The sequence below is a fragment of the Protomyctophum parallelum genome (genome assembly GCF_964188405.1).
Source record: "Protomyctophum parallelum genome assembly, chromosome: 21".
In the NCBI taxonomy this organism is placed as follows: Eukaryota; Metazoa; Chordata; class Actinopteri; order Myctophiformes; family Myctophidae; genus Protomyctophum; species Protomyctophum parallelum.
This window is the reverse complement of record NC_139713.1, coordinates 25,515,461-25,541,749: the sequence shown is the minus strand read 5'-3', so window position 1 is coordinate 25,541,749 and position 26,289 is coordinate 25,515,461. Positions and strand designations below refer to the sequence as shown.

At 42.6% G+C, this 26,289-nt stretch overlaps 2 protein-coding genes across 2 annotated transcripts in view; both read right to left on the bottom strand.

The window, feature by feature from the left end:
* The window catches only part of LOC310879491 (kelch-like protein 23), a 131,300-nt gene that overhangs the window by 7,308 nt on the left and 97,703 nt on the right, over positions 1-26,289 (bottom strand). The gene's annotated exons all lie outside the window — the stretch shown is intronic.
* The window catches only part of slc12a2 (solute carrier family 12 member 2), an 85,349-nt gene that overhangs the window by 18,954 nt on the left and 40,106 nt on the right, over positions 1-26,289 (bottom strand). Inside the window, exons 5-20 of the mRNA XM_083794221.1 lie at positions 23,909-24,048; positions 23,194-23,304; positions 22,568-22,676; positions 21,365-21,492; positions 20,604-20,688; positions 19,318-19,496; positions 17,439-17,546; positions 17,061-17,184; positions 16,502-16,603; positions 13,595-13,750; positions 12,821-12,920; positions 7,477-7,588; positions 5,513-5,653; positions 4,767-4,873; positions 3,714-3,793; positions 2,387-2,530 (exon numbers count right to left, since the gene is read on the bottom strand). Of these exons, the coding sequence (XP_083650347.1) occupies positions 2,387-2,530; positions 3,714-3,793; positions 4,767-4,873; positions 5,513-5,653; positions 7,477-7,588; positions 12,821-12,920; positions 13,595-13,750; positions 16,502-16,603; positions 17,061-17,184; positions 17,439-17,546; positions 19,318-19,496; positions 20,604-20,688; positions 21,365-21,492; positions 22,568-22,676; positions 23,194-23,304; positions 23,909-24,048 (1,926 nt within the window). The remainder of the gene's footprint in view (positions 1-2,386; positions 2,531-3,713; positions 3,794-4,766; positions 4,874-5,512; positions 5,654-7,476; positions 7,589-12,820; positions 12,921-13,594; positions 13,751-16,501; positions 16,604-17,060; positions 17,185-17,438; positions 17,547-19,317; positions 19,497-20,603; positions 20,689-21,364; positions 21,493-22,567; positions 22,677-23,193; positions 23,305-23,908; positions 24,049-26,289) is intronic.

Here is a 26,289-nt window from a genome sequence, read left to right as displayed (position 1 = left end):
ACGTTTTCAAAGAATTATTTTTGAAATAGTGCAAATAGCTGATCTTGTGGACCTGCTACTGTAGTATGGAGATAGCCTTTCTGTGTGGAGTTTGCATGTTCTCCCAGTGGGGTAGGTACCCTCCCAAAAAACATGCAGTAATCCTGGTCTCTATACTGCCCTGGCCAGCCGGGGCACCTGATGGAGCTGGTTGGAATAACGTGTTCTTTTCACGCGCTACGTCCAACCCGGAGAAACTCCCCCCTGTCAGGCTATAAGAAACGGCTTGGATTGCAAGGCTTGCATTGAAGGAAGCATGAGGTCAGTCCGTTGCTCTCACCAGGTTGGCAGAGGGAGTGTAGTGCCCAGGATTACATTAGACAATTGACACTGGGTTTCCGCCCGACAGCGACAGAGTTACAGTGACACAATCCACTCCCCAGCTGACCGTGTGACCGCCTGGGAAACTGACCCGTGTTTATTTGTTCGCCGTTTTTGCGTGGTTAGTGCCGTACGTACATAAATTACTGCTTGTTGACTTCTACTGTCTTATAAGAACACACACACACACACACACACACACACACACACTCTCCCCCCTCCCCCCCAGTGGGACTATTTGGGTCACGGGTGACAAGAGGCGACTTCCTCTCGGGCAGCTTGTGTTTGTGAGAGTGAGTGTGTGTAAGAATGCGTGCGTGCGTGCGTGTGAGAGTTGGAATAAGGGAAGCCATTGTTCTTGAAGGGTCTAAACAGCTTTCTCCTACCTGGAATATAGTGCTTAATAACATTACAACCCAAACATCAAAATAAGTTGCTGTTGTTGTGCGACTACAAACTTCATTTGTGTCAGTAATTGAAAACCAAAATAGCTGGAGCAAATTATACAGATGATTGCTTGGCTAAGAGATACAGATTTGTTGTTGTAACCATCAAGCGTGTAACATCACTAGCCTACCACAAGGTGGCTTGTTTCTGCCCATATTATGAAGGCTGCAATACACATCAGTGGTGGAAGAAGTACTCAGATGTTGTACTTAGGTAAAAGTACCAATATTTGCAATATAGAAGTACTCCATTGCAAGTAAAAGTCAGAAATTCAAAATGTTTTTTTCAACCAAGGTTCATGTTTCAGGTTGTTATTAGAGAAAGTAAAAGATGTGTGTAAACTTTTCTTCATTTGCTGCTTTCTTTCGTTTTAGGGATTTTAGCTGTTTTTGACAGGGGGGCGGGGGCATTCGAGCATGGGCCTAAATATGTATTTTTGTACAAGATTTTATAGCGATTTATTGTTTTATTATTTACTCTACTCCTACTAAACCCCAAGAAATTACATCTGGCCACCAAAGATCACGAGATTTACTAAATGTGTCAAACTGACATATTGAGCCTATAACAGTGTTGCTTCCCCCTATAGGCTACCTTCACATTCAGTAGATCCTGTGAATTTCTGTGGCCAGATGTAATTTCCTGGGGTCTAGTAGGACTATAGTAAATAATAAAAAAATTAATCGCCATAATATTTTGTAAAGAAAGACATATTTAGCCCCATGCTCGAATGCCCCCGCCCCCCTGTCAAAAACCGCTAAAATCCCTAAAACGAAAGAAAGCAGCAAATGAAGAAAAATTAACACACATCTTTTACTTTCTCTAATAACAACCTAAAACATGAACCTTGGTTGAAAAAAAAAATAAAGTTGTCCTTTAAAGTACAAAAAGTAAAAGTACTCATTACGCAAGTTTTTTAATGTATAATAATCTTTTGAAAATAGCAAAAGATCTACAAGCTCTCAATGTGCCGCATTGTGACCCATTATATTTGCCTCTCAAATGTAGCGAAGTAGAAGTAAATGCACTGAAAATGGGAAATACCTCAAAATTGTAAGTACAGTATTGTATTTAGTTACTTTACACCACTGACCATCACAAATCCGGTGGACCCTAAACCAGTGAAGTAATCCACTCAATATCAGAGACCAGATTCTAAATCATGTCAGTTTTCTGAAAAACACATGTTTCTATGTCAGTGGTGCTCAAACATTTTCATGTCAAGTAGGATGCATTTTGCCTAAAAATATTTTGTTCCAGGGACCCTGAGAAGCAAAGATTTCGGTAAAATCCACATCACATGGTGTCGTAATGGCAGATCACTTGGGTGCATGATGGAAATAGCCGAATACAAGCTCACAATACGTGTGAGCTTGTAGCTATTTTCAGACCAACCCAAAAAAAAAAGACATTTCTTTTAGTTCTACCGGATCTCTAGTCTCTCCCTAACATTTTAGTCTAGTTATTATCTGTTGACGAAATTGTAATATATATTGAGTCATTATAGTTTTCAGTTTGACATTTTTCGTCATAGTTTTCTGTGGAAGTATTCTGTGGAGATGTGTTGATTGACGCTGACCTTTCTGAGTGGCAGGGCTGTTCTGGACGCTGGCGGCCTTGGACGAGGGCTTGGACGAGTCTCCGTCCGAGTCTTTGCTCATGTCGATGGAGACCACCACGTCCTTCATGCCCGACGACTTCTCCTGAGTCGACAGCAGCTCATCTAGAGGGCGGAGATCAAATCAAACTTTATTTATATAGCACATTTAAAAACAGAAGCTGTTGTACAGGGTTGAGACAAACAGAGCATCAACAGCGCCCAGCGGCGCACAGACAAATATGTACATCATTAAAACACATTAGACGATCAAGTGCAATGAACACATTTGATGCTCAGGACGAGTATACTCGTTCTAAGGCATTTTATAAGAATATATAAATAAGAAGGCCTCGCTATGTTCCATTTTCAAAATCAGACCCGGTTGTTAGACCCGGTTTCTAGGGCCCTGCACGCACCCATGCAGTTCTTTGTTTAAAATGTGCTTTTACTCAAGCCCATTTTGGATTCCGGATTTAGTTCTACAGTGCACGATTGATACTTTTACTTAAGTAAAACAATTGAGTAATTTATCCCACCACTGGAAGGCGATCTGCAGCGTTTTGGACCAGCTGCAGGTACTTGAGATGTCTGGTTTATTATGACAGGTTTAGGCCCGTCACAATTATTACACGGTCCAATCGCCATATCGCAATTATTTGAGATAATGTCATGATTGTCATAATTGTTTCCATTTTCAAAAACAAATGTGGAAATGCCAGCTCTACAAACTCACAACAAGCTCAGCTTGTAGATCGGCTATTGGCACTATTATTATTATTTTTAACAAATAAATAAAATATGATCTATAGTGGCCATTGTACAACATTTATTTTGATATTTCAGTCATTTATTTGCATACTATTAAGTTATTTGTCATATGTGCCCTGTGCAACCTTTGTTATTGAAGCCTAAAGGCAGGAATGTATTTTTTAAACCCCTGGACATGCGTTATGTGTCTGCTAATATCAGGTTATGAACAGGTTACAGTATGTCTGGCTATGTCTGCTCAAAACAAAGAGCTTGTGAAGTGCCGGCATAAAGTGGTGCCAAGCAGTCTTTACACACTCGACGAAACATTCCCAGGTTCATATTTTATATATAATAAAACTCTCCTTGGTTTGCCCTCCCCAATTTGTGTCAACTACTGCATATCTCAGCTGCACAGTGAGCCGTTCTGCTCGTTTGATTCTGCTGCAACGTCCCCGAAATAAACACTCTTGTGTGATGTTGTCCAATCTGCTGCAGCCAGAGACTAGAATGACGCGTGCATGTGTGCGTGCGCCGTGCGTGCGTGGCGTGCGCATACCTTGTCCCTGGATGTGTGACACGTCGAGGCCTTCTTTCAGCCGGAGAATCACAGCCCCGTACTGGAAGTCGAACGCATCACTGCAACGCACAACAAACACACATTACAGGAAGACTGCACTTTTACACTCAATATACACAAACAAACAAACAGCTGAGCTCCGCTTGCCCTGGCAAGAAGAAATGGTTACAGCCATGAATGTCAAATAAAGGACATCTTTCTTTCATCTTTACAACACTTACTATGAAGCTCATGTCTAGAATGCATAATACAACTTAGTCATAGTGCATTATAATATTTAAGAATAAGAACCCATACATTAAATTAATGTTTTATAACAGATAACAGGTCAAGGTCAAAATACTTCATAATTCCTGGACACTCAATGACATTTCTTTGCTCACAGTGCATTGTCAAATAAAGCCTCTTTTAATGTAATGTTTATAGCCAAGAAAAAAAGGATATGTAATGTTGTTAATTTAGAGCTTAGCAGGCTGTCCATCCAACATGCGTGTACATGTGCTAAGATAAAGGCCAGTTATTGGATTAGCAGTAATAACGAGGAGCACATTGCATGGAGTATTTAGTCATCATTTTAATGGAAGCGGACCTTCCAGCTTAATGCCATAATAATCCCACTGTACTCTGACCATCCAGAGCAGAGATCACATGATGACCAGACAGACTCTAACTTCAGTATTATATGCATCCCAGTACGTCGGCCTCATCAAGCCCCATTCACACTTTGTTGTGAGAGTCTAGATCAGTGATACTCAAACTCTGGGCCCATGTTGACCGGTTTACATTGATTCTTGTGTGACGTGAAGCAACAATAGCCAATCGACAAGCTCACAACACATGGTGGTGCGACGCGCTGAGAGCTTGTAGATATAATGTAGAATATATAATAATAATGTTACCATTATTATTATTATTATCATATTATTATTATGTTTTTGATAACATACAGTGGATGAAAGCAAGCTATGAATTTGTGAAAAATTCTTAAAATGTTTGAACGTGGTGAAAAAGCTAATGGGTGTTGGTACTCACTGGACCATGTGACAGTAGGTCTCCACGTTCATCATGTCTCCGTCTCTCCAGTCGTTCTTGAAGCCCAGCACCAGAGTGTTGGGTCGGAGGCGACCCAGACCTGCAGCCTATAAGACACACACAACACTGTCATGACATGCACCATCTATCCATGCATCTTCAACCGCTTATCCGTAGTCGGGTCGCGGGGGCAACTGCTCCACAAGAGAGCTCCAGACTTCCCTCTCCAGAGGGAACTTCCTCCTGGGGGATGCCGAGGCGTTCCAAGGCCAGTGTGACGATGTAATCCCTACATCTGCAGCTTGGTCTGCCCCGGGGTCTCCTCCCAGTGGGACGTGCATCAAGGACCTCCCTAGGGAGATGCTCCAGAGGCATCCTAACCAGATGCCCGAACCACATAAGCTGGCTACTTTCCAAGCAAAGAAGCAACTTCCCAGCCTATCTCTTGATAGGCTGGGAAAAAAGAGAAGCTACAGTATGTTTGTGCAACGTTTTTGCACGACAATGTAAGGCGGGCATTCATTTTACAATAATAACCAAACAAAAACTTAAACCCATTAAAACCAGGAAAGAATCAATGTAATTTTAGATTTTTTGCGTTGGCAATTCAGAAAGTAGCAGATCTACAAGCTCACACATCCGCGATTTTTGAAAAGTGGGAAACTACTGATTTAGAAGGCAAATAAACCACACACACAGCACGTGATGGCACCTTGTTCCATAGTGCTACCAGTGAGTTCTCTCACCTGTAGCAGGTACTGACTGCCTGCTCTCATGTCCTCAGCGAACACGGGCGTGTAGAAGGCCTTGGTCTCGTTCCTCAGCAGCCAGCGTTGGAAGCGGGACTGGTCGTTGGACAACTCTTTGAAGTTGGGCCGCCGGGAACCCTGGGAGAAACGCACCCAGATGGAGAGAGAGCATGTGTCATGAATGTGTCACACTACACATTTCATTCCTGGCTGCAGGCGTTGAGCGTGAACATCGACAGGTTCACGCTTGTCGCCACGGCGGCTGTCAGGCATGCCTCACAGTACCTGCTAGCTCGTCTCTCACTGAAAATCAATTGCGAAACCCCAAACGACACCAATGATTCCCCACAAAACTCCTTGTAACATGCAACTACTTGCAACCACCTGCAACAGACTGGTGCTTTAACTGCACCAGTCTGTCGCAGGCACACGGCTGCAATTTCCAGATTTTCCACAGCCAACGTTTTTTGGGACATAATGTAAACTGGTGAGTTTCCACGACAACAACTGTTTTTGCGACTTGACACCCACAACTTGGATGGAAACTAGCGCTTTCGCATGCCAATGAAGCTCTGTTGAATTGAATCACTTGCAATGCAATGCAACGACAAGCAACGGGACATTTCAGACCACTGCGATGAACGGTAACACGGTTTCGTTGCGTCTCGTATCATCGATGTGGTTTTGGCTTAACAGTGGCTTCTCATGTGAAAAATACCTTTATATGCGCTTATCACATCGATTTGCATAAACAGTGACTTCAGACACTCCTTGATTAACAATTTAAGCCCTATATATGCATTGATGTACGACAATTTTATACTATATTCGCTAACCCTCCACCCTTTTTATTTTACACTTTTAACCCATTTTGGGCGTAAACCCCTTTTGGTGTTAGCATTATGTTATGCTTTAGCTATTGAAAAATCGAAGAACCACTGACATAGCTTTTTCAGAAAACTGTCAGGATGTAGAAGACATTTTTAGAATCTGATCTCAGGTCAAAATGACAGGTGGTGATCAAGTAGTCTGGTCTGTTCCTCCACATGGTGTAAACCTGGCCTAAGCCTGGATAATGTATCTCCATTAACAGAGCGTGTTTATTCCATCAGCCTGGCATCGGGCCGTCTCTCCTTCCCAGCGTGAGAGTGTTAATGGAACACGCGACCTGCAGGGCAACTAAAACCAGCTCATACTTCTCTAAAGGCCTTTGTGTTCGACAGAACACCCCACCCCGGAACAGGAGGAGTGGTTGCACCCTCCCTCTCTCCCTCCCTCCCTGCGTTTCGGCCACTTTCGATGGAGGAATCTTGTAATGTAGCGATGGCTGCATGGCGTACATTTGAGGAGCAGATTACAACAGCCAGCCAACCCCCACCCCATCAACAGCAAACTTCCTGGCAGTACAATTTACTCGCTTCAACACGCTCAAGAAATCACCATACCCTAGTTGGGGTTGGCAAAAGAGACTTTCTGTGTGGGGTTTGCATGTTCTCCCCGTGTCCCCTAGGGTAGGTACCCTCACAAAAATCATGCAGTAATCCTGGTCTCTAAACTGCCTCCTTCCACGCGTTACGTCCAAACGGAGAAAAAAAAAACGGGGGTCAAAAAACCTTAGGTTTCATTTTTGACTCTATCCTGATTGGACGAAAGGCTGGGTCCCACAGCCAAAAACGAAACCTAAGGTTTTTTGAGTGAAATCACTGAATATACCTTTAAAACAAATTAAACTTGAGTCAAAACACTGACTAAAACTACATCAAAATGTGCTGCCAAAATCAACACTACCCAACAGCAATGATACTTCCGGGGCTGTCCCTGGTATAAAACATTTACAGGTGAGGGTGGGTGTTCCGCGGCCAAATAGAAAATGTGGTGGTCCTTGCTTAGCGTTTGCCTTGCGTTACGGTTAAGTCGCTCTGGATAAAATGCCTGAACCTGTGAAACTGTCCGGTACTTACGGTGCGAACGTGCCCACAGATCAGCAGGCCGACGTTCTTGGTGAAGGAGTGGACCAGGTTGAGGAGAGCTGGACGGGCGTTGGGATATCCTGTCATCACCAGACACTGAGGCCTACGAAACAAACAATGTTGGAAAGTTACTCGAAAACTATGACTTTATTTTTTTACACTTATTGTGTCCAGGACGTGTCCACACGTCTTCATAATTACACCCGTAGGAGGCCCAGGACGTGTGGACACATCTTTAGGTCCTTTTTAAATGGTATAAAACGTGACCGCTAAAATCCATTTTGAACAGCGGCCGTTGCTAGGCAACGCCTTGCTCAGCGCTCCCGAACATGTTTTGCGTTCATGTGAAGCCATTCACTTGTTTACGGCCAACAAATCTTGCCATTATCTCTGAATCTAGGGCGCTCTCCACAGTTTTGATCAGAACGCTCATGTTCGCTAATTTCGGACTTAACCAAACAACTTGTTTGGAATATCTAAAAGAGGTTTATTAGCACAAGGTAGTAATGGTTTTGGGGGAGGGGAAATGGAAGGTGGGGCTTTTCAGAGTAAAACCTCCCTCATCTGCTGGGCAGGGCATTCTAGCGCCTTTATTTAGAAACATTCCGGGGCATAAAAAGTATTATTACTTTGCGTACTACTCCCTGCCAAAAGTAACTAGTAATTACTTTACTTTTTTTCCCTTGCCCCCATTAATTGCATATTTTGTCCCCAAAAGTGTCACAGGCCTGAAAGTGGTTTTCAACCCTTTTTCATATCAAGGTCCATTATTTATTTGGCATTTGAGCCACTTGTCTTTCTCTCCTGTGCTCACATGAGCAGCAGACGGTGGTTTCCTCCCATCCTTCCTTCCTTGTGACTCACGTCTCGGGGAGGATATCAAAGCAGACTTAACAACAACGACCGGAGTAGCGCACATGAAAGCAACTATGTTAAGTAGAGCAGGATTTAAAAGCCAGCCTGCCTGCCAGCCCACCAACGCACACACACAGAAAACACATAGGAAATATCCAAGACGACAAATTGTGTTCTTAATCTCTTGGCTGGCCCGTTGCCATGGGAAGCCTATTTCCCAAGATATAGGGCTTTAATCCCAAACGCATCCAAACAGGGACGAGTTCCTTCCTGTACTATTACTGTATGCTGCTTTCAGCATGTCCATTTAGTTCCTGTACTAGTACTGTACTCTGCTTTCAGCATGTCCATTTAGTTCCTGTACTAGTACTGTACTCTGCTTTCAGCATGTCCATTTAGTTCCTGTACTAGTACTGTACTCTGCTTTCAGCATGTATATTTAGTTCCTGTACTAGTACTGTATGCTGCTTTCAGCATGTATATTTAGTTCCTGTACTAGTACTGTACTCTGCTTTCAGCATGTATATTTAGTTCCTGTACTAGTACTGTACTCTGCTTTCAGCATGTATATTTAGTTCCTGTACTAGTACTGTACTCTGCTTTCAGCATGTCCATTTAGTTCCTGTACTAGTACTGTATGCTGCTTTCAGCATGTATATTTAGTTCCTGTACTAGTACTGTATGCTGCTTTCAGCATGTATATTTAGTTCCTGTACTAGTACTGTACTCTGCTTTCAGCATGTCCATTTAGTTCCTGTACTAGTACTGTACTCCGCTTTCAGCATGTCCATTTAGTTCCTGTACTAGTACTGTACTCCGCTTTCAGCATGTCCATTTAGTTCCTGTACTAGTACTGTACTCTGCTTTCAGCATGTATATTTAGTTCCTGTACTAGTACTGTACTCCGCTTTCAGCATGTCCATTTAGTTCCTGTACTAGTACTGTACTCTGCTTTCAGCATGTATATTTAGTTCCTGTACTAGTACTGTACTCTGCTTTCAGCATGTATATTTAGTTCCTGTACTAGTACTGTTAACAGTATGCTGCTTTCAGAATGTATATTTTGGGCCCTATTTTCGTCAGTGCTAAACCACTTATCCCCAAACTTCTTTGCCGTTTTTACTATTTTGAAAAACCTTTTTGAATAGTTCAAATAGCCGATCTACAAGCTCACAACGAGTTGATGTAGATCGGCTAGTTGAACAATTTTAATATGCGTTTCAAAATAGTAAAAAGGAAAAGAAGTTTAGGGATAAGGGGTTTAGCACTGACGAGAATAGGGCCCTTACAAGTCCCTGCACTAGTACTTACTGTACGCCGCTTTTAGCAGTATATTTGCAGTTATGTGACGTTGTGTTTGCAGTCAGGCAGAAACCTCGTTAAGCTGTGCTTTGTTAGTTGACACAGCAGGCACTATAAAACTGTCATTAAGTTATCTCTCCCTCTCTCGATCTCATAATAAGTATATACAGTACAGACAAATCTTGGCAAACATCTGGCACTATCAGTGGAGGAAAAAGTACTCAGATTCTTTACTTAATTAAGAGGTTGAATGCCGCCAATGTACGGCAGTCTAATAGCCTAGATTGCCTAAGTGTAGAGTTACCTTTGAACAGCCACTGCACCAACCTCTGAGTTGCTTGTCATGAAAATCCACTTTAAAACAGTAAACAGTGTAATTGCTTGTTGTAGTGTAGAAAATAATTCCATACCGGCGATAACAACAGCGCGCTCAGCGCACCACTTGTTCCTCCGGCAAATTTGCCATTGTAAACAATGGGACTCAATTTCCCAGAACCCTTTGCACGCCGGCGCGATGGACCTTTTTGCGATCATCAAAACATATCTCATACCGTATCCCATTCTGTCTGGTGGATTGCCCGTATGACTTAAAACTGATTAAAAATGTGGATTAAACAATGAAAACATAACTCGGGCAACTCACGAATCAGAGGGAAATAGGCATGTAACGATACACTCAACTCACGATACAATACGTATCACGATATGAGGTTCACGATACGATTTCTCATGATATTTTCAACACAATTATTTTCCAGAAAAATCTTTTTTATCCCCCCCCCCCCCCAAGCTTTTTTCACATTTTTTATTTAACTACATAGCAAAAGTAGCATTACTTTTCATGTAAAATTACTTAATTTCTGTGCAACAACTGTAAACATGCTTTCATGTTTAAACCTAGCTCGAGTTAACATATCTTCTTTTCTTTGATTGCATCTTAAGATAGATGTAGACCTATTTGACAGTGCAGAAACATAATTGCCTTCCTTGATGTATTATTGAGCATCAATAACGACCATCACCTGTGTCACAGACACATACAGCTTCTCTCTGCAGGCCTCTACTACTGAAAGTGACTGCATGGAGTCTGTCTCATTTCTCTCCAAAAGCATGTGAATATGATGGAATATGATTACAGCGCACATTTCATATCACACACTAGCACTTGCAAATCTATATAGATTTTTAATAAATCGATACATAGATATATATACGATATATCGTTACATGCCTACAGGGAAAGTGTTCTATAATTAATTCCCTCGGGCAACTCGTTAAGAGGTCAAAGTGTTAACCGTATCAATACTGCAATGTAGAAATAATGTTTAGTCTAGTAAAATTAAACACAAATCTGAGAAATTCCATGACTTATAAAAGCAATGTAGGTCGGCTATTTTCACTAGCTTGGGTCTTAGGGAGACGTCAACTTTCTCTTTTGAATCGAGCTAAAACGTTTGGTAACCACTGTGTTAACCCATTAACACACGCTCTAAATCACTAGTTCTCACACTTCCAAGATCTTTCCAAAAATGTTCAAGATGTACATCTGCTATTTTTGAATAGCTAAAATGACACGAACGCTTTCCCGGTATTAGTGGTTTAAATGGTTAACAACTGCAACACAGATGTCTTTAATAGATTTTGCAGCCAACTACCAACTTCCACAAAGTTAAGCCATGGGTTTCCAATCCAAAAGCTGTACTTCTTTATTTAGTCATCACAGAGCAGAGCAGGATTTTATTTTCACAGACTTAATGCTTTCCGGGATTCAGTGATTAAGTTTCATTTTGCTTGTTAAATTAAGTGTTAAACAGCTCTATTCTGATGGTAATCATTGCTATAGTGTTTGTTCAGTAACAGTGTTGCTATAGAGTGTTTGTTCAATAACAGTGTTAACTAGAAAAGTCGCAATTTTGAAAAATTGCAAAGTGTGGTTGCCGCAGTTGCTTACATAGGCCCCTCCCACTAATGATGACAGCCAATTACAATGTCACCCCTGTGATGATCATGCGCAAGTATAATTTGGAGGGGATTTATCCCCCAAAAATAATGTTTTTGCGACAAACAGGTTACATTTCTCACATTTGCGGCGCCCCCTATGGATGAAAATGGAATTGCTTTTGGAACTTGGTTGATTGAACCCCCCGCGACATGTGATTTTGGAATTTGGAATGGACATTCCGTTCGTGATTCATGGATTTTTTTGTAATTACGGCCGAACGATACGCACTAACAAAATTCTGCAGTTGGTGTTTTAATCGGATAGGTCCGGAGATCATGTGGGCCGATTTTTGTGAGATTTGGACAAAATCTGTACGAGGAGCCAAAAGTGTGTTTGAGAAAATTCAAATTTGCAGGATTCTTTTTCCTGACGAAAATGAGCGTGGCCTATATGTGGAAATGCATCATGACCCAAGGAATCCATGGAAAATGACATTTAGATTTTATGACTTACGGTTCAAGAGTTATAGGGAAAAACGTAAAGTGGGCTGTTATAGCGCCACCATGAGGCCAACTGATGTAATTCCTTTTCAATTAATTTTCATAATTATTATGAACCTCCCCCCAAGTCAGATATTTTGTGAAGCCACTAAGGAAATCGTAGTTCATATAATGGCCTGTTGTGGCGCTGTCATTGGACCCAGAAAAACCTATAGCCCCATAGAAGTCCATGTATTTGGGCCCAACTTCACCTAGATTGTATTACCTTAATAAACATGGTCATGAATACTTTCTGCTTCCAGTCACTAGTTTAAAGTCTCATTTCTAATGTCATAATATTCTTTTTGGAAAATTATGGTCCCATTTATTAAAAAAATTACTATAAAGTCGCGTATGTTCTGAGGGGCGTGGCTACCGTTACAGTCTATGATCGGGATTCCCCTCCCACTCGAGTCAAAATAAAAACCAATGGAGAAGAAGGGGGGGAAGTCCCGCCTCGTTGTCTGGGCCAGCCAATGGCCAGCTGGGCCAAAACGGATCTAGAAAGATGGCGACTTACAGTGCAGGAATAACAGGCTTCATTTTACGTCCATGTTAGACCCGGGGAACGCTTTGTCCATATTTTTTACAGTCTATGGAAAAAATACTTTAAATAATTTAGTCTTCGATTTCCCCATTATAAGTCTATGGAGAACTAATTATGGATATAGTATAAGTATAGTTGCATGATTTTCACCTGAAGTTCTTGATGTGATCCTCCACGCCGCTGAGGTGCAGTGTGTGAGTCAGCGCCTGGTGGTAGGTCAGAGCCTGGGTGGACGAGCCCCAGTTAACATCTGGATGGGAGAGAGAGAGAGAGAGAGAGAGAGGAGACAAAGAGTGTGTGAGTCACCCATGTTGGGTCAGCTGCGATGTGTGTGTGTGTGGCTGCATGTCAAACTGAGCACGTCTGACTCTGAAGCGCTATACAGGGAGATGTGTTTTCCTCCCCTCAGTGTTGTTCTAGTCTCCTTAGGGTCAGAGTGCACGCGAGTTCTAGTCTGCTCAGGGTCAGGGTGCACGTGAGTTCGTGAGAGTGTGTGTGTGGGTGGCCGGCAGCCATGGGCGCTGCACGCCCGCACAGATGTGCCAGCGTGTTTGTCACGGCAGGGGTGGGAAAGGTCAAGCGGCGTGCTGCCTGGGACAGAGGACATGAATGGACATATTGTGGAAGCTCCGCTTCTTCCATCGCTCCAAAGTACATTTTAACAAAAGATTGGTTCCCATCTTTGTTCCGGTACACAGTGATGGCCATATATTATATATATATATATATATATATATATATATATATATATATATATATATATATATATATATATATATATATATATATATATATATATATCTCTCATTACTAAATTCACCGATCGTAGCTTAGTTTTTATTTCATTTGTCAGTGAAAGAAAAGGTAGTCGACGGACATAAATATTTGGTCAGTTTTAGTGGACACTTGGTACCAGGGCCTTACCGGGCTTCTTGTAGCTGACGTAGATGTAGAGACCCAGCACGATGCCGTTGGTGAACAGGGCGGCCCACCAGTTGATGACGAACATGACCACGCAGCAGAGCACAGCCCCCGCCAGGGACACCCACATGTTGTACCACTTGAAGCTGGGTCGCCATCCTGTAACAAGGGTTACCATGGTTACCACCACAAAGAGGTGAAAAACACCATGCCTGCGTCTGCCGTGTAAACACCAATATCGTGGTAAATTTGACCAAAAAACGAAAAATCAAAAGGCGTTTTTAATCTCTGCTGAAAATGCAACGCACAAATGCCCCAATAGTTCACGTCCACAGAATAGACGTGCAGCTCCTCGTTGGCGTGTTTTTCTCCTGTGCTCAGGAGAAGAAACGTTTCTATGGACACTTTGCTAAATACTTTACTAAATATTTGGTAAACCAATAACAAGTTTGAGGAACAAAAGGAAACCACATTGGTGTTCCCCCTCAAAAAACCCAGAATAAAATAAAGACAAACAAATCCTGCAATACAACCTGCCTAAACTTTAAATTGAATTGTCTGTGCCTAGTATCCCAAACAATGAAAACAGCGACTAAAGAAAGAACATTTTAGATTTTTTTTAAATAGCAGATATACAAGCTCACTGTGAGCTTGCACATCTGCTATTTTTGACCATTTCTTTGGTCTTGAAAGTGTTGCATGTTTCAACACAAATCTTCTCGTCTGGGGGTCTCTGGCACATTATAAAACGAAATGCATCCAGTGCCTGGCATCTCAAACGCTGAAAACTCTTCAAAAGCAAAAAAGAAAAACGAACAAAAAGCATTATCAATAATAATAATTAACAGTTGTAAGTGATGTTACTGAATATTTTAGGATATTAAAATAACGCAGCATATTAAAAGGGAGTATGGATATGAGCATTGATTAAAGAAGAGTTAACCAAGTTAAGAGACGTCCGGTATGCTTCTAGCTGCTCGGGTGGAATCACAGCATCTAAAAACTAGTGGGGGTTTTAGTAACATGATGAACAAGTTGGACTGTTACACAATGGTACACTCTAGAACAAGCCACAGACACAAATGGTACGTCACACAAAAGTCAACTCGTTGACTGCCATTGTCGAGTATACCCGTCATTTCAATCCAAGGCACACGCCGCCATTGACGAGAGACTGGTCATGCGCAGTCATCAGTGGTTTACGGTAGAGTGCGCTCTTCTGAAACCATGAATGACCTCGAGCGACAAAGATTGCATCCAGAAATAATTTGAGACTGTGAATGGATGCTTTTTTTGCACACGCCTAGTACCATTTGTGTCTGTGTATTTATATTAAACTGCCTGGAGGGAAAGCAGAATCGGCGTGGAGGATTTCTTATTTATTTTGTACCTGGTGTTCTTCAAGAGCTTTGGTGTCAAGGGAGAAAACACACACACATACACGCACGAACACACATACATACATACACACCACACACACACACCTCTTTAAATCATTTTAACAGTTCTACACAGGGATGTCTGATATTATTGGCCGATATTTGCGTAAAATTAGTTTTTTATTAATTTCTCCCGAATTTATAATAATGTTTATTTTTATTTGGAAAACATCAAATTAGGCAGAATGTGTTAATTCCACGACCGCATGTATCGGTTTATATCTGAAATTTGGACAATATCGGGATCTGCAAAAAAGTCAATAACGGACACCCCTACACGGCGGCTAGCTGTTCAAATCATAGTGGTGCAGAAATGTAACATTGAATGGTGTCAGTTTCCTAAGGAGAAGAAAAATAATTAATAGAGACGCCGCCGTCCATGGCCGGCTTCCCCGGTGTTAGTTGTAAAGCCCGGCCAAACCAGAGATGGAGGGGAGGCTTCCTACAACTAGAGACAGCATGGTGGACTGGAACATATCTTTGCTGTCGGGCAAAAACCTCTTATCTCCATAGTTTTACTTTTGGTGTTTCTTTTATAAACTACTTGATCATACTACAGCGTCACATGGAAGCATCAAAAAGTGTGGTACAAAACGACGTGTTTTGAGCTTGTGGACCTGAAAAGTAACTGTTTTGCACATATGAGGTTTCCACCCGACAGAGACGATGTATGGCAATCATAATGCTAAAAGTAGACCCATGACAATACATCAGATTGATTGATATATACATTTTTAAACTGATTAACAGTTATTGTTTTGCGAATTATAACAAGTTCTGTTGAGAGGGTTTAATGAACCCTAAAGCCCAAACCACACCAAAGGGTGTGGTTTGGGCTTAAGACTGCACAATATTAGAAAAGCATGTAGTATTCGAAACGTTGCTGAATACCGTAATAAGTTAATAACGATAAGTACAACAATATATAGTTTTAATGTATTTTTGCTTCAGGTTAAGTTTAGCAAACTAAATACATTAATTCAATATGTAAAACAAATATCTAGCCTAACAAAAGACAATATAATGCCTTTGAACTTTGACTTTCAGTTGCAATATTGCACATAGCCTAAATCCAATAATAATATTAGGCCTGCTGCCATTCAGGATGGAAAATACAATTGTCCTTTTGGATTTGAGGAGAAGTAGTTTCATGAGGAAACTGCAGTTGGAACTACTTGATAAAAACTGAAAACGTTCATTTGAGAGGTGTGGAGAGGAGCAGCTGTGCTCAACTTGATCTATACTTCCATCTCCACTCTACTCCAGTGCTTTGTAGTAGATCTACAAGCAACACTGAGCTTGTAGATCAGCTTTGTAGCATGCGACAGCGTTCGTACGACAATCAGGATTTTATCCGTCAGCCAATCTTTCGCGTTCGTCTTTACGTGAACGTCTTAGAGCTAACGGTCAGTACTTTAATGTATATAGTTTTCAAAAGATAAGAGTGAAATGCGTGTCGTTTGTTTTTTACCTGGCGAGTTGGCCAGGGAGGCGTGGAATACGGAGAAGTTGATCAAAGCGTAGGAGGCCAGGAAGAAGTTGGAAATGATGGGAGCGATTATGTTCAGCTCCGCTGAAAGAAAGAAAGACATTCACGATTAAACCTCCACACCTCACACTGTAAAAACTCCTTTTACACAGCAAGAATTGTATTTATTTTAACAAATCTAAAAGCTCTCAAAACCATCGCACTGCAATGAGTTCAGAGCTTGTAGTTCCATAAAAGATTTGAACCGTTTCTGGAACCGGTGTTGTCACACTCGTCAGCACTGGTCTGTGGACCTATCTGCTATACAATTACAATAAAATACAATAGTTTTTAAATATTTAGGAATAGTTTTTTTATTAGTTAAGTTTTTACAGTTCCTTAACAATTCCCTATAACGATCCGATTCCTTAAGAATACCAACCCTAGTTGGTCATTGATTGTTTAAAATGAATAATTTTAAATGACGCTAGTTGTCCAGAACGCGACAAAGGGTTGAAAAGCAGCGTCTTAGTGCAGAGGAGCGGTGAAGCTGCTCACGTACCAATAAGGATGAAGGCCAGGGCGATGCAGAAGGTCAGGATGTATCCTCGGAGAGGCTCGTTGTTCTTGCCGTAGCCTTTGGCGAACATGGCCAGACCTGGGTAGATGTTGTCTTTACACAGAGCCTACAGCAAATTAAAAAAACAAAACAAAAAAAACAGTTAAAATAATATTGTGTACATACATTCATTTTAGTAGTCTTTTTGACAGCTTTGCCACCATCACAACGTCTGTCTAACACAAAAAAAGTAAATATAGAGGTTGACGAAAATCCCATGTGGAAGGATTATGGTGAGGAATATACCAAGATTATATGAAGTTCCACAGTATGAATTTAATTAAACTCGAGTTTCAGAAGTGGAACAACGACAGGACGTACCTGGAAAACCTTGGGAGCGCTGACCAGCGATGCCAACGCCGACGACAGCGTGGCCGAGAAGATTCCTGCAGTGATGATGGGGCCGAACCCAGACACCAGGCTCATCACCTAGGCAAGGCAAGTATATTTATATTGCACCTTTCATACACAAGGCAATTCAAAGTGCTTTACAGAATAACAAATACAAAGTGTAACAATACACTTTAAATATGAATAGAGAATATATAGATACAATTAAAATAAGATAAAGGAGCATAGGCAAGAACTAAGCTCACTTAGTTCCTGGACTACATGTTGTCTCAGTAAGACAGCCCTCCCCCTATAGATGAATCCAGGAACGGGTCTCATGGTCACAGCTTACGTATTTCCTGTAGGCGGACTCGACGTAGCTGCAGGGTTTAAACCCTCACTAGGCGCACCTCTTCTACTATAGTGAACGGCAGAGTGACCTATGTTAGTCTGCCTCAAACGTTACTCTTTTACCTGCTTTTTACTAACAATAACATTACAAAGATGCCCAGAACATCGAGATGAACCTGTGTAGTTTATGGCTGCTGCAACAGTAGTGGCAAAAAAAAAACGGAATGTCAAAATATCCACCGCGGTGGCTGAGACCAGAGCCATTGAGTAATGGTTGAGACGAAGCAGTGAAAGGTCCTGAAAGATACATAACGTCAGTCTTACCCAATCTTTCTGTTTTATGAACACAAGGCTGCTGTATTTTATACCTCATACTAAGCATTTAAAGTATCAGGTATAAAGTACAGCAGCCTTGTGTTCATAAAACAGAAAGATTGGGTATTGGGCAAGACTGACGTTATGTATCTTTCACTGCTTTGTCTCAACCATTACTTTATTTTTATTTTTTATGTTGCCACTACTGTTGGAGCAGCCATAAAATACACAGGTTCATCCCGATGTTCTGGGCATCTTTGTAATGTTAGTGTTAGTAAAAAGCAGGTAAAAGAGTAACGTTTGAGGCAGACAAACATCAGTCACTCTGCCGTTCACTATAGTAGAAGAGGTGCGCCTTGTGAGGGTTTAAACCCCGCAGCTACGTCGAGTCCGCCTACAGGAAATACGTAAGCTGCGACCATGAGACCCGTTCCTGGATTCGTCTATACACAAGGAGGAGCAGTGCACCAAAGCATTATGGGAATTGTAGTCCAGGAAGAAAGTGAGCCCAGTGTGTTGATGACATCAGAGACACTGGGCCCACTGGTAAAATCTAAAATATCTCAAACCACATATTACACACAAAGATGCACAGGAAAGTGTTCTAAATCTTCTAAATGTCATTAAAATATTATTTTGCAAAAAGGTTGAAGTGTCCCTTTAAAGCCCAGGCAAGCCGTTATCATCGGGAGTAAGCAATGATAAATAAATGGACTTAAAAGCAGCTATAGTTGGGCATTTCCTAACCTGGAATGTTGTTTCAGGTTTTGGTGCATAGTAGTGAAATGCCGCTTCACCATGTTTTGTTCCAACTATGGGGTGTACAATTAGTAGATCAGCCCCAGATGACCTAAGGGTTCTAGGGGGTTCACATGGCTCCAGCATGTCTGAGATGTAGCTGGGCGCAGAGCCCGAATCAATCAATTCTCTGGGAGACTGGTGGCCAATGTAAGGCTTTTAAGAATAGTTTTCAGGTTGTCAGGACTCTGGCAGCAGCATGCTGAATCAGTTGGAATTGTCGAAGAGCGTTGCTTGAGATGAATGGATGATGATGAGGTCCACAACCACGGGCGGGACTTGACAAAGGGTCAATTCCAATATTTTTTATACAAGCACACATTGATATTTAATGCATTCATAGACCAACGCTAACGGGATCGTTCTAATATTCACGCCCGTCTGGCCTACATTACGATCCCCATACCTGGAAGTCGTTCTGTAGTCCGTACTTGCATTCCGAAAGCCCAGAATCCTTGGCGAAGTTCAGACAGGAGGAGAAGTCATAGCCGAACTTGCAGGCGGCCTCGCTGCAGTTGGCCATGAACTGTCCGCTGAGAGTCTCGTTCAGGTCCAAGCCCGTGGCATCTCTCACGATACACGAGCCTGAGTCGACCGGAGAAAAAAAAAAGAAATGTGATTTTTCTAATTGGCAAATTAAAACAAAATAAAAAAAGTATCCTGTATAGTTTTAGCCCATTTAGACCTGAAGCAGATTCTAAAAACGCCTTCTAAAACCTAACCTAAGGTTTCTGAAAACATTCAAATTCTTATTTAAAAATGTAAAAACAACACCGCTGGCTGGCTGCAGCGATAGTTATACTACTCAGTGTGAATCAGAAAGGCCCTTTAGGCTGCTCAACAGTGTGTGACCTGATTGGGGCCAAATGCGACCCCAATCAGCTGCAGGAGTCAATGGGTCGTACACCAAACAGACAGACAGAGATATACACACACACAGCCAGTCATTGGAGCGGTTAGGCACCGCTCAAAAAAATAATAATGATGTTGCTAACTTGCTACATGTATAGCAACAACTAATGAGACACAGAGGTAGCTCCCGGATTGAAAGGTATAACAATGTATAGGTTACACCGGGTCTAAATAGGTTGCTGCTGGGAGAAAAACGCTAGGTAGATTTTTCTAGACTAGAGTTCATGCTTGATCTACTCTGCTTAATCCGATCTTGCACATTTAAGTTGCTCTGGATATGAATGTCTGCTAAATGCCTAATTGAGAAGCATGCAGTGCGACCGACCGTGTTACCTGTAGAGACTGAGAAGCATGTGCATTGAATAAAGCTAAATAAAATCACATGAGTGAAAGTTGAATGAGTTTGTTATTATCCTTCTAAAGTCTAAACCTATGTTCCTGCTGTTCTACATGGAGCCAACCGGTTGAAGAAATAATACAGTTTGAGGCTTTAAGCTTTGCTTTAATGACATTTCTGACATAATTTGTGTATATGAAACATGCTTCTGAACATGTATTCTATTGCTAGTTTAACAACTTCAAATACCCATTAATCTTAAAATAACTAATGACAGAAAATAGCCGATCTACAAGCTCACAACACGTCATGCTGCGACGTGTTGTGAGCTTGTAGATCTTTCTCTGCGCAACATGCTGGCTTCTATGGAATCCAAATGACTGAAATCAGTTGTGGCGACTGAGAACTTGAATCCATGCATGCAGTACGACAGACAGTGTTACCTGTAGAGACGGCCACTCCCAGGTAGACGATACCAGTGACCAAGATGGCCAGGAGGGTTCCTCTGGGAATCGCCAGCTGTGGGTCCTGCAGATGCAAATAATACAAACATCAACCACGTCATTATGAGTCATTATTATTATTAGTTCTTGTTAACCCATTCAGATGTAATTCTTTCCCCCTGAGATACAGTATGTCATGCAGAAAACTTGAGCAACTTGAAAGCAAAACAGAAATGTGATTTTTATTCCACGACAAAAACACAATTAAATCATTACTGGCATTTTTTATAACAGGTAGTTTTGAGGAAGCAGTCTGATTGGTTGAAATAGCCCTCTACCCGTGCTTCAAACGAGCATCACCGCACACCTAATCAAAACCATAAACAGCTGTGCTAGGCAGGCTACTAGCTAAGCTACCGTAGGTGTTTACGTGGAACATTTTCGGCCGTTATCAGTCATAAATTTAGTTGTAATGAAATCGAGTTGACTTTTCTTTTTTTTTAAGGGTAACTGTTGTATAATCACAATATTACACTCGAGGCTGTACCGTCATCTATGGCACTTCTGTGCTGCCTACGAAACCCGTATCGGCTCGTTCCTGCAGCAATGCAGGCGTGCCATTAATCACGATAACGTAAACCCTCTCGTGAAATATTGCGTAACTATTTGTGTTAATCGTCAAGTACAATGTCATGATCGCGACAGCGTATACACAAACAAAGATCTAGGAATGAACATAACAGCGTTGACGGTCTACTTACAGCCAGGTCTCCAGAGATGTTGGCCCCTGCCAGGATGCCAGTGGCAGCGGGGAAGAAGATGGCGAACACTGAGAAGAACGTCTCCGAACCTCGGAAATCCGGACCCATGTTCTCCCACATGATGGTACCTGGCAACAAGACAGCAAAAAGGGTGTGATGATTATTAGACCCATGTTCTCCCACATGATGGAACCATAGAGTTATAAAGGATAGAGTGCGGACCGGGAGTGACAGCCCGCCCCCTGCTATTCATTTCAATGGAAGTTGCTCAGTGGTGTTTTGAAGCACCCGGAAGAGCGGTCTACTTCCGCATTTGACCACCAACAGTTCAAGGTTTCTTTATTTTTGTCTCCTGAAGGAGAAATTTGTCTTGGACCCCAAGGACCCGCCCTGCAGCATACAGATACGATACAATACAATACAATACAGGTACACACTGACTCAGTTGGTGGTGAAATGCGGAAGTGCAAACAAGCACTCAATGTTAAACCCCAGCATTGTGCTATATGCACGGGCGCGACTGCAGTTCCACCTTTGACCAGTAGGCTTAACGTTGGCCAGACGTTCTGGGAGCTTGGATGGAAAAAGGTTGTGATGATCATTAGGAAGGAAAAGTGGACAAAGTGAACATAGCAGATATGCAAGCTCACAATGCTATTTCTTTTTTTAAACAGGTTAAGTGGTTCATTCATAATGTAGTAGTTGTGTTAGTTTGAGTCCCCAGGAAGACACTGCATTTCTCTTTTGGGCCTCCGACTGAAAACGTTTGGGAAGCCCTGATGATGTATGTCCTGTCTATCATGCACCTCGTTTGAAGTCTTGCGTCAAACGTTGCCATTTCTTGAATTGAAAGCTGGTTAATTCAACTAGACTGGTGCCCGTTGGGTACCGGCCTACTCAGGAACAATGCATGTTGGTAAAGATGCAAATCCTAATTGAGTGTGACTTAGGCCAAAACAGGCAATCTTTTGGCACATGGTCACATGGTTTTGTGAAAACATCAAGTCAGGTAAATACCGGTAGGCCTAAATCAGGCCGTTTAATCCAATATAATTCAATTTAATCCTCTTATCCTCTTAAACGTTTTTGGTAAAATTATGAAGAATTTATTTTGCTTGAAAAACGTAAAGAAAACAACAACTTTTAGGTTAAGAAGATGATGATATTGATCAAGTTGAGAGAAGAAAAAAAAGGTGTCCGTACCATCGTAGCCCATGAAGCCCCTGGACTCCTTGGCCTTGACCGGGATGAAGGATCCGATGAAGTAGTTGACGATGGCGGTGCAGAGCACGAACAGCAGGAAGATCTGTGCCTGTAGAGGATACCATAACATTGTGTTAGACCAGGCTCTTCAACAGGGGGGTCCGGGACCCTATAGGGGGGTCCTCAGAGTTACTACGTTACTACTATTTTTACATTAACCCTAGAATTCCTTGTCTGAGGGGAAGGTTAGCCGAACATAGAAGATCTACAAGCTAAGGTGGAGTCTGAAGTGGTAAGTCTTCAGACTACGAGCTGGGGACCCTCTGAATCCCCCCTTGAGGATTCCTGTTGAGAAACAATGAACACTGGGGCTGGTACCTTGGGCTCCCATTCCATCCCCCCTCAGTTAGAAACATTGAACATTGGTACCTTGGGCTCCCATTCCATCCCCCCTCAGTTAGAAACATTGAACATTGGTACCTTGGCCTCCCATTCCATCCCCCCTCAGTTAGAAACATTGAACATTGGTACCTTGGCCTCCCATTCCATCCCCCCTCAGTTAGAAACATTGAACATTGGTACCTTGGCCTCCCATTCCATCCCCCCTCAGTTAGAAACATTGGTACCTTGGCCTCCCATTCCATCCCAGCCACAGAGATGCCCAGGAGCAGGATGACGGTGATGGTGCCGATGATTCGGATGTCGTTGGTGGTGTCCATCATGACAGCGTCGACGCCCTGCAGGTGTGGGAGACAGGGGTCATCAATTCATTATGTCCGTACACGGACAAAATGTGTCTGTGGCAAAGACTTATCCTCGTCCATGTCACATTTTAGATTTTTTTTTTAATAAACCATTATAATGTTTTTATTTTGATCTTGATCACACAAGACCCTGAGCTTATATAGACTGAAGCTATAAGTCACCACCATTTGACTCGCGGTGAAACAATCTTTTGGACAGCCATGCTATTTTCAAACATAACTAGGAAATGGATGGTCGACAATTTCTTTTGAGGAAGCACAGAGAAAACCTCTATGTTTAGCAACGATCTTACTGGAGATAAATATTTTGTGACAACTTGAAAGGTACAGTAGGGGGATTTTCTTTGGCAGGGGCTGAATTATTTATGCATTTACTCTGGCAGTAAATGAGTTGAGAGGCTAGTCTTGCGTGGACAGTGGCTAGAATGAGCGAGCATTAATTTGTCTTACTGTAATTGTTTCCACGTTGAAAAACATTCAGTAGATCTACAAGCTCACACGTGCAAGCTTGCAGATCAGCCATTTCCACTATATTTTTGGTACTTTTTCCCTTAAAAAAAAAGGAGCATTAACTTACGGCCAGCAGTTCCACCACGGTCTCAGCGAAGCCCACCACATACATAGCTACGGCCACCGCGTTGGCGAATGCGAAGATCAGACCGATGGAGCCTCCAAACTCGGGGCCCAAACTTCGCGATATCAAATAATACGCCCCTCCTGAAAAGCAAACAAAAGACATTCGAAGAAGAGTTGCAAAAAACACAGCATTTAGTTTTAGTCCTTTTTAGTCATATGAAATTGTTTAGTCTTAGTCTAGTCTTAGTGGACATTTAGTCACATCTTCAGGCCTATTCAGGCCTATTCATACTCACTTGAGGTGATGGCTTATCACTGCAGTGTAGTTTTCTAAAGGTTAGAAAACTACATCACGTCACTCACCGCAGTGATCAGATATCACCGCGGACCCCGACAGACATACAGAGTCAATTTTCATTTCTATGCTGATGATGGCCAACTATATCTTTCTGTAGCTCCAGATGATCTCTGTGCTTTAGACCCGTTGTTGACCCGTCTGTCTAGCATCAAATGCTGGATGAGTGAGAACTTTCTCAAGCTAAATGAGGATAAGACAGAAGTTCTCGTAATCGGTTCTATAGAGCAGAAATAATCAATAATAAGCAGACTGACCTGACTGTAGAGAGTAACAGCACAGTAAAGAACTTGGGTGTCATTATTGATTCTGAATTGAATTTTAGTTCACAAGATTGCCTTTTTTCACCTTAGAAATATTGCACGAATCAGAGCCCATTTGTCATTGGACGATGCAAAAACGCTAATCCATGCCTTTGTTTTTTCTCGGCCTGATTACTGCAATGCACTTTTTCTGGACTGCCTAAGAAAACAACTGACAGATTACAACTTGATCAGAAAGCGGCAGCCAGAGTTAACTAAAACTAAGATGAGAGAAGATATTACTCCAGTTTTAGCTTCACTTCCGGTTGTTTTTAGGATTGATTTTAAAATGATTTTACTTGTTTATAAAGCTCTCAAAGGTCTCACACCTTCCTACCTACATGACTGCCTGCCTAAATAATAAATATGTTCCAAACAGCCCCCTAAGGTATTACACTGCTGGCCTGCTCGCTTTGCCTAAATAAATGGCAACTAAACAATACGGTGAAGCAGCTTTTTTGCTTCTGCGGGTCGACGGTGTGGAACAAACTCCCACTGTACCTTCGACAGGCAGCCTCTGTAGACATTTTTAAAGCACAGCTGCTTGCTTTTTTTTTTTTTTTTTAAGATATTTTTTTGCGGCTTACGCCTTTTATTGATTTTGTAAGGGACAGATAGTAGGCTGACAGGAAACGGGAGAGAGATGGGGGGATGACATGCGGTAAAGGCCGTGTCGGGTCCGGGAGTCGAACCCGCGGCACACCGCGACTGGATCACCAGTCCGGTGCCCAGACCGTTACGCTACGGCCTGGGCCCTGCTTGCTTTTAATTGATCTTCAAAATGTCCTCCTGTATTGCATTACTGCTATTATTTTTAATGTTTTATGCCTTGCATTTCTTTTCTTTCTTTCTCCATTGCTCTGTAAAGCACTTTGAGCTGCATTTCATGTCATGAAAGGTGCTATACAAATAACATATTATTATTATCCGTTTTTGATAACTTATCACCACACCATTTAGTTTTAGTCGTGTTAAAAAATCCATCAAAGGTGCAAAACACGAGCCATCCCGTGTTGGGCCGGGTAAGGCGCCGTACAGCGGCAGATTCTAGAGCCCCGCGGTTAGAAAACACACGTGTGGAACACCCAGGTTCACACAACACAACAAACAACAGAGACGCCACCTGGTCCAGAAGGCATGTGAGAAGCGTATTGCTGTTCTGAGGTCTGGGACCCCTATAGGGCAGTGGGGTCCGGGACCCCTATAGGACAGTGGGACCCCTATAGGGCAGTGGGACCCCTATAGGACAGTGGGACCCCTACAGGGCAGTGGGACCCCTATAGGGCAGTGGGACCCCTATAGGGCAGTGGGACCCCTACAGGGCAGTGGGACCCCGACAGGGCAGTGGGACCCCTACAGGGCAGTGGGACCCCTACAGGGCAGTGGGACCCCTACAGGACAGTGGGACGGGACCCCTATAGGGCAGTGGGACCCCTATAGGGCAGTGGGACCCCTATAGGGCAGTGGGACCCCTATAGGGCAGTGGGACCCCTATAGAACAGTGGGACCCCTACAGGGCAGTGGGACCCCTACAGGACAGTGGGACCCCTATAGGGCAGTGGGACCCCTACAGGGCAGTGGGACCCCTACAGGGCAGTGGGACCCCTACAGGGCAGTGGGACCCCTACAGGACAGTGGGACCCCTACAGGGCAGTGTGACCCCTATAAGGCAGTGGGACCCCTACAGGACAGTGGGACGGGACCCCTATAGGGCAGTGGGACCCC